Below are 9192 nucleotides of genomic sequence, written 5' to 3' on the forward strand. Positions count from 1 at the left end.
TGCTCTCTGAAAGTCCTGTCTTCAACTTCACCGTGCTCTGCAGTCTCCTTCTAACGTTATTTTTAACAACCTCTCTGCCCAGCAGTCTGCGTGACACCTGGGGATCGCTCTGCAGCAAGGGCATCCCAAAGGAGCGTGCTCCCCTCTGCAATGCCTGGTGGGAGCATAGGCGGGTGGGAATAGCTGAATCCCCACAGACTCAGGGATAAACCAAGCGGTGCAATCATCCCCTGGTCCACTCCGATCACATTGAGAGGGAGATGCTCATGGGGGACTCCTCAGTGACAGCTCCTACCAACTCCACGCTTCCTGTGCTTGCAGTGCAGACGTGGGGCATGGCCTAGGGCTTCCTCATGCCCTGTCTTTCCCCATGGGCACTGACAGCATGAGCAGGCAGCATGAGTCAGAGCAGGTTTCGAGTTGCCTACAGTGGCTTTGGGGATCTGCTCTAAGGAGAACTGCATAGGGTTTACCTGTGTGCGGTCACCTAACTGGGTTCCTGCAGCATAGTCCTCTCCTGCACAGGGACATCCTGCACATTTGGCACCGAGGCTTGTGGGCAGACAAATGTAAGCAAGAAAATCCTGTTGATTGTCTGACAGGCACCTGTGATGCCTCCTGCAAGAAATTGCTGTCAGCACCAGTGAATTTCGCAGCTACCATGGCATTTTACCTTCCCTGTGAGTTCAGCCCATCCTGCTTACTTTGAACTTGATGTTTGAGTCTGAAAAGGGACTTTTCATGAAAAATGACAATGTCTACTACCAAGCTTATTCAACCTCTATGACATCCACTCTTCTCTGTCTCTGGGCAGGAAAGGTTTTTTTTAGCCTGTCAGCCCTGTAAATAGTCCACCCTTCGGACCTAATTGCTGCTGTCATACCCCTTGCCCCTAATGAAGATGCTGCAGTCAGAGTCAAGCTTGCAGTGTTATGTGTCAGCCATGAGAGAATCCAGCCCTCTTCCCCTGAGATGCGTCATATATTCAGGCTACCAACCCAAACCTGGCAAGCTTGCCTTTGTGAGTGCACAACAAATATGACTGATATACAAAGCCATCTGTGTAACACACAGACAAAACAGGGCTGGCAGTTAAGGGGCTCACTCTGAATTCTTCCCTTGAAGGATTATTTCTGCCAAGTTTCCTCATGTTTATATGTGAAGGAAATGGATTGAAACTTCAGGGTGGATCCAATTTAGAAATAATTGATGATGGAGTTTAGTTTAAATACTACTGAGGCAAGTCCATACTTGGGTGACATGCTTTCAGACGATTTCTTTCTGATACGTGATATTAAAAGTGCAAGTGGAGTCATGAAAATTTACTATAGGCTCAGAGTCTGGTCTGTCAGACAGGCTTTACCAGTTGATTTCAGCTGAATCTTTGCCATGTGGACTTCACCTACTCCCTGTTAATTCCTACAGCCACTTGCAGAGTCTTCACTGGGAAACTAAATTGACTGAGAGCACCCTGACTTGGATGCAAAATCAATCTCATTTAAAAAGCGAGACCCTGCCCAAAGACTTGAGAAAGCCCAATTCAACAAAGTCTATAAGCACGTGCTTAAAATCCATCCCTACTAAACACAACACATTAGTGCTTCCCTAAAGATTTTGCAGATTTGGGGCTGCAGTGTGGTTCATAAAACGTGAGGGGCTTTGACTTCAGCATGCCAAAGGAGTTTGAAAGCAAATTAATTTTGTAATGAGAATCCTTCTGCCAACAAAATCCACATGGTTCTAAGTAAGTTTTTTTGCTGACTATTTAAATTAGATTAAATAAGACTATGGTATTATTAGCATTATTAGGGTTATTATTAGGAAATTACTATTCACAGCACTTCTATTGTTGTATTCTACAATAAGGAAAATAAATCTATTAAAATGATTGAAGATTAATACATAAGCTCTTAATAATCAAATGGTAGCAATGAGTTCATCTTTCACATTCAGTCACAAAAATCATTGTTTGCTAGTTAAATTCCAATTGTTCATTAGCAGAGATTCTCCGGGACTCAGCAGCTCTCTAATAGTGATACATGTCATGTTAAGGGGTATAGCAAATTAACCATTATGAGTCTGGTCGGATTCAGGGTCACAGTCACAGATTCACCACTAACATATTAACCGATATGGATCCGGTCAGATTCAGAGCACCAAACTACCGCAGTCACGGATTCACCAACATAACACACCAACATAACATTCAATGAGAACTATCACGGCTAGGAATAATGCAATTAACTGCAATTTATTACAGCAACAGGTACACAGGTTCTTCGGATTGCTGGCAATAATTACTGTCTGCAAAAGCAAGCTAGCATGCATGAAATACACAGGTACATAGTCTGGCTATTAATGCGTTAAAAGGCACGAAGACTCTAGAGATTTCTAAGTTTCCGTGGAGACACCCAGTATAACCAAGTATTCAAATCTCTCCCAAATGTGTCCCAGTGGGCGGGGGGGGGGGGAAGAGAGGTTCAGCCTGTCGACTGATCCCAAAAGTCAGGATGGTATATTCCCTCATGATGGTATCTTCCCTAACAATGGTATCTTCCCTAACATCCCCTCTCACTTACGCCAATTTATATTATTTTCTGTCTTTTAGGTGGAGCTTGAGTGACTCTAGTCAAGCATATCTTAGTTATGTGTCGTGGTTTAACCCGGCCGGCAGCTAAACACCACGCAGCCGTTCGCTCACCCTCCCCCCTCCCTCTCTGGGACGGGGGAGGGAAATGGAAAGTGAAGCCCGTGAGTTGAGATAAAGACAGTTTAATAAGACAGGAAAATAATAATAACAAAAAAAAATAATAACAATAATAATAATAATAATACAATGGTGATAATAGGAAAGTAATAATAATATGTACAAACAAGTGATGCACAATGCAATTGCTCACCACCCGCTGACCGATGCCCAGCCTCACCCCGAGCAGTCCGGCCCCCTCCCCCCGGCTAGCCACCCCTATATATTGTTTAGCATGACGTCAGATGGTATGGAATACCCCTTTGGCTAGTTTGGGTCACCTGTCCCGGGTCTGTCCCCTCCCAGCTCTTACTGCACCCCCAGCCTGCTCGTTGGCAGGACAGAGCAAGAAACTGAGATGTCCTTGGCTTAGTATAAGCACTGCTCTGCAACAATTAAAGCATCGGGGTGTTATCAGCACTCTTCTCATCCTAAGCCAAAACACAGCATTCCACCAGCTATTAGGAAGAAAATTAATTGTGTTCTAACTGAAACCAGGACATCTATCCACCCCTTATTCCATACCATTTATGTCATGCTCAGGTTACACTCTTTTCCATACATTCTAATTAGTCACCTATAGTAATCATGGTAGTGATAACATACAGTATAATATATTAATTAACATGGTACAATTCAGTTTATGGGCTATTCTCACCCAGTATTAAATCTCCTTGAGGTACACACCGGACCTCTCCGTTCTTTTGCATCACCCACCAAGTGTATCCAGGTCCCTGAGCGAAAACAATTCCACGAATAGGTTTGCCTTTTCCTGAGGCAGGAGTAGCCCAGACTGTTTTACCCAGCATATTTTTTACATGCACTACAGGAACTTTATCCCCATCTACAGTACGTAACAGGTTTGATTGGGCAGGACCAGCTCGGTTGGTAGATCCCCTAGTATTGACTAACCAGGTGGCCTTTGCCAAATGCGTATCCCAGTTTTTGAACGTCCCAGCGCCCATTGCTTTCAAGGTAGTCTTTAACAGGCCATTGTATCGTTCAACTTTCCCAGAGGCTGGTGCATGATAGGGGATGTGATACACCCATTCAATACCATGTTCTTTGGCCCAAGTGTCTATAAGGTTGTTTCGGAAGTGAGTCCCATTGTCTGACTCTATTCTTTCTGGGGTGCCATGTCGCCATAGGACTTGCTTTTCAAGGCCCAGGATGGTGTTCTGGGCGGTGGCATGAGGCACAGGATATGTTTCCAGCCATCCGGTTGTTGTTTCCACCATTGTAAGTGCGTGGCGCTTGCCATTGCGAGTTTGAGGGAGTGTGATGTAATCAATCTGCCAGGCCTCTCCATATTTATATTTCAGCCATCGTCCTCCATACCAAAGAGGCTTTGACCGTTTGGCTTGCTTGATTGCAGCACATGTTTCACAGTCATGAATAACCTGTGCTATAGCGTCCATGGTCAGGTCCACCCCTCGATCACGAGCCCATCTGTATGTTGCATCTCTACCTTGATGGCCTGAGGTGTCATGGGCCCATCGGGCTATAAATAATTCACCTTTATGCTGCCAATCCAGGTCCACCTGAGCTACTTCAGTCTTAGCAGCCTGATCCACCTGCTGGTTGTTTTGATGTTCTTCAGTAGCCCGATTCTTGGCCACATGAGCATCTACGTGGCGTACTTTCACAGCCAGGTTCTCTACCCGAGCAGCAATATCTTGCCACAATGCAGCAGCCCAGATGGGTTTTCCCCTGCGCTGCCAGTTGTTTTGCTTCCATTGCTGTAACCATCCCCACAGGGCATTTGCTACCATCCATGAATCGGTGTAGAGATAGAAAACTGGCCATTTTTCTCGTTCAGCAATGTCTAAAGCCAGCTGAATGGCTTTCACTTCTGCAAACTGACTCGATTCACCTTCTCCCTCAGCAGCTTCTGCAACTCGTTGCGTAGGACTCCATACAGCAGCCTTCCATCTCCGATGCTTCCCCACAATACGACAGGACCCATCAGTGAACAGGGCATATTTCTTTTCATTCTCTGGTAACTGGTTGTACAGTGGGGCTTCTTCAGCACGACCTACCTCCTCCTCTGATGATATCCCAAAGTATTTGCCTTCTGGCCAGTCCATGATCACTTCCAAGATTCCTGGGCGACTGGGGTTTCCTATTCGAGCCCGCTGAGTAATCAGTGCAACCCACTTGCTCCATGTAGCATCAGTTGCATGATGCGTAGAGGGGACCCTTCCCTTGAACATCCAGCCTAGTACTGGCAATCGGGGTGCTAGCAGGAGCTGAGCTTCAGTACCGACCACCTCCGAAGCAGATCGAACTCCTTCATATGCTGCCAATATCTCCTTTTCAGTTGGAGTATAGTGGGCCTCAGATCCTCTGTATCCCCGACTCCAAAACCCCAGAGGCCGACCTCGAGTTTCCCCAGGTTCTTTCTGCCAGAGGCTCCAGGTGGGGCCGTTCTCCCCGGCTGCAGTGTAGAGCACATTCTTTACATCTGGTCCTGTTCGAACTGGCCCAAGGGCTACTGCATGGACTATTTCCTGCTTGATTTGTTCAAAGGCTTGTCGTTGTTCAGGGCCCCATTCAAACTCATTCTTCTTACGGGTTACTTGGTAGAGCGGGTTTACAATCAGACTGTAATTTGGGATGTGCATTCTCCAAAACCCCACAACACCTAGGAAAGTCTGTGTTTCTTTTTTGTTAGTTGGTGGAGACATAGCTGTTATTTTGTTGATCACATCCATTGGGATTTGACGACGTCCATCTTGCCATTTTATTCCTAAAAACTGGATCTCTCGTGCAGGTCCTTTGACTTTATTTTGTTTTATGGCAAAACCGGCTTTCAGAAGGATTTGGACTATTTTCTTCCCTTTCTCGAAAACTTCCTCTGCTGTGTCACCCCACACAATAATGTCATCGATGTACTGCAGGTGTTCAGGAGCTTCCCCCTGCTCTAGCGCAGACTGGATCAGCCCATGGCAAATGGTAGGGCTGTGTTTCACCCCTGGGGCAGCCGATTCCAAGTATATTGGACTCCCCTCCAAGTGAAGGCAAATTGTGGCCTGCACTCTGCTGCTAGAGGGATGGAGAAAAATGCATTAGCGATATCAATTGTGGCGTACCACTTGGCTGCCTTCAACTCAAGTTCGTACTGAAGTTCCAGCATGTCCGGCACTGCAGCACTCAGTGGTGGCGTGACTTTGTTCAGGCCACGATAGTCCACTGTTAGTCTCCACTCGCCATTAGACTTTCGCACTGGCCATATGGGACTATTGAAAGGTGAATGGGTCTTGCTGATCACTCCTTGGCTCTCCAATTGACGAATTAGCTTATGGATGGGAATCAGGGAGTCTCGGTTAGTGCGATATTGCCGCCGGTGCACAGTTGTGGTAGCAATTGGCACTTGCTGTTCTTCGACCCTCAGCAACCCCACAACAGAGGGGTCCTCTGAGAGACCAGGCAAGGTAGATAATTGTTTAATGCCCTCTGTCTCTAAGGCAGCTATACCAAAAGCCTACCGGAACCCTTTTGGGTCCTTGCAATATCCTCTTCTAAGATAGTCTATGCCAAGGATACATGGAGCATCCGGGCCAGTCACAATGCAGTGCTTTTCCCACTCATTCCCAGTCAGACTCACTTCAGCCTCCAATACAGTCAACTGCTGAGATCCCCCTGTCACTCCACAAATATAGATGGGCTCTGGTCCTTTATAGCTCGATGGCATTATAGTACATTGTGCACCGGTGTCTACTAAAGCCTTATACTTCTGTGCGTCTGACGTGCCAGGCCATCGAATCCACACAGTCCAATAAACTCGATTGTCCCTTTCCTCCCCCTGGCTGGAGGCAGGGCCCCCCTAATCCTGGTCAGAATCTTCTTCGTTTCTGTGTTTGAAGGACTGTCTGCTGGAAGTTGGAGCAGCAAACTTTTCGGAGAATCCCTTTTTCCTGATTGTTTTCTTTTGCAACTCACGTACCCGTGCCTCTAGGGTTGCGGTAGATTTTCCATCCCATTTTCTCATGTCCTCTCCATGGTCTCGTAAGTAAAACCACAGGGTGGCACGGGGTGAGTACCCACCATATCGTCTTCCTTGTGTAGATGAACGCCTACCCCTGATAGCTGAGACACTGCTCTGTACAGGTACAGAGGAGAATAATCTCTCTTCAAGTTGGGAAACTTTTCAGAAAGTTTCTCCCAAGTGTTCTCTTTCGGTCGTTGGACACTGGTTGGTTCAGGTTGGGGGGAAGATAGATTCTCTTTAAGTTGGTGGACCTCTTCAGAAAGTTTCTCCACAGCTGAGACGCAGGCCTGTAAGGAAGAGGAGAGACTTTCTTCGTACTGCCGGAGTTGTTTAGCCACTTCATCCACTGTGGGTTCCTCATCCTCTTTCCAGGCCATTATTGCCAATGAGCTGGCATATGATGATGGTGCACTCCGTACAAACTTCCGCCACATGGGTCGTGTACACTTGACTTCATCTGGGTCTTTGGATGTTTGTCTGAGGTCTGGATCCTCATAAATCACTTCCCGTACGGCTAATTCCCTCAGGTACTGGATTCCCTTCTCCATAGTGGTCCACTTGCCTGGTAGACATAAAAGTTCTTCCTTGAAGGGATACCTTTCCCTCACAGCTGAGAGGAGACGCCTCCAGAGGCTGGTGGATTGTGCTCCATCTGCAATTGCTTTGTCAATGCCGGCGTCTCGAGCAAGGGATCCCAGCCGCTTGGCTTCCCTGCCGTCTAATTCCACACAATTGGCTCCAGAGTCCCAGCACCGGAGCAGCCAGGTGACAAGCTGCTCACCTATACAGCGACCAAAATCTTTTCGCACATCTCGTAGCTCGCACTCGTTTAGGCTTCGGGTAGTTACTGTTGATTTTTCGACATCACACGACAGAGAGCAAATACGGAAAATAATGTACTATAATACTCAATTTGGAAAACAGGCGCAGCAGAGTTGAGATTAAAGCAATCAGTATCATGTCAAGTGACTATTAAGCAGATCTAATCCTTACACCAATTTTAGTTTAACACACTCTGGTCAGATCTGCCGTTATCTCAACCTTTCGGGCCCCACGTTGGGCACCAAAAAGACTGTCGTGGTTTAACCCGGCCGGCAGCTAAACACCACGCAGCCGTTCGCTCACCCTCCCCCCTCCCTCTCTGGGACGGGGGAGGGAAATGGAAAGTGAAGCCCGTGAGTTGAGATAAAGACAGTTTAATAAGACAGGAAAATAATAATAACAAAAAAAAATAATAACAATAATAATAATAATAATACAATGGTGATAATAGGAAAGTAATAATAATATGTACAAACAAGTGATGCACAATGCAATTGCTCACCACCTGCTGACCGATGCCCAGCCTCACCCCGAGCAGTCCGGCCCCCTCCCCCCGGCTAGCCACCCCTATATATTGTTTAGCATGACGTCAGATGGTATGGAATACCCCTTTGGCTAGTTTGGGTCACCTGTCCCGGGTCTGTCCCCTCCCAGCTCTTACTGCACCCCCAGCCTGCTCGTTGGCAGGACAGAGCAAAAGGCTGAGATGTCCTTGGCTTAGTATAAGCACTGCTCTGCAACAATTAAAGCATCGGGGTATTATCATCACTCTTCTCATCCTAAGCCAAGACACAGCATTCCACCAGCTACTAGGAAGAAAATTAATTGTGTTCTAACTGAAACCAGGACATTATGATTGGTGAAAAGTTTTCCTGTCTCCGTTTAAAGTAATAGGCTCCGAGAAATTCAGAGTGCGTGCTCGGTGAGGGGTGGTTGCACCTTGAAGGCTGGTAGCTTTTGGGATGGGGTTGTGTTTTGGTATTATAATGATATTATAATGAGAAAAAGTACACTAGGGTACAGCATTTGTTAAAACATGACAGGTCGTTGGCTCAGGGTAGCAAAAAGTGCAGCTTATTGTTCTCGGTGTGCACAAGAACAATAGAGTCCCCACCTGGTTACAAAGCCTAGCCGTGGTGTCTCCACTCCACTCTACGTTCCGTATTGTTACTTAGTGCCAGCACATCAGGTTTCCTCAGTGCAATAGCATCTCAGGTTGGAAGCCTAGGGAAAACTCAAGTCTACGCCTACCCTGAAAGCCTCTTCAATGCTGTACATTTTCTTTAAAATGTGAATATTAGTTTAATTTTCCTAGTTACCTGAGGCAATTACGCCACAATACATAGTCATTACATTTCAGTCAACCCACTCTTAGCACAGCCGTTGAACGTCATTTAGTTGGTGCTATTTTATTATTATAATTGCCATGTAATAATGATATCATGACCTAGAGCATCACACCAGATTTTCATCTTGTCACACATTTTATGCCATGTCAGTGAGATGTAGCTGATGTTCAAACCGTGACTTTAAGGCAGATGCACATGCTGCATGAAATAGGGTTGGTGGATACACTGCATTGCTCGTTCCTCCAGCTCGGGGCTGAGCAGTAAGCCCCGTAGGTCCCCAACAA

General features: G+C 46.5%; 1 protein-coding gene across 1 annotated transcript in view; it reads right to left on the minus strand.

The window, feature by feature from the left end:
* Positions 1 to 5715, minus strand: part of LOC137846962 (uncharacterized) — a 176037-nt gene extending 170322 nt beyond the window's left edge. Inside the window, exon 1 of the mRNA XM_068665096.1 lies at positions 3549 to 5715. Within this exon, the coding sequence (XP_068521197.1) occupies positions 3549 to 5460 (1912 nt within the window). The 5' untranslated portion in view covers positions 5461 to 5715. The remainder of the gene's footprint in view (positions 1 to 3548) is intronic.
* Positions 5716 to 9192: the final 3477 nt, after the last annotated feature.

The sequence above is a fragment of the Anas acuta genome, chromosome W (assembly GCF_963932015.1).
Source record: "Anas acuta chromosome W, bAnaAcu1.1, whole genome shotgun sequence".
In the NCBI taxonomy this organism is placed as follows: Eukaryota; Metazoa; Chordata; class Aves; order Anseriformes; family Anatidae; genus Anas; species Anas acuta.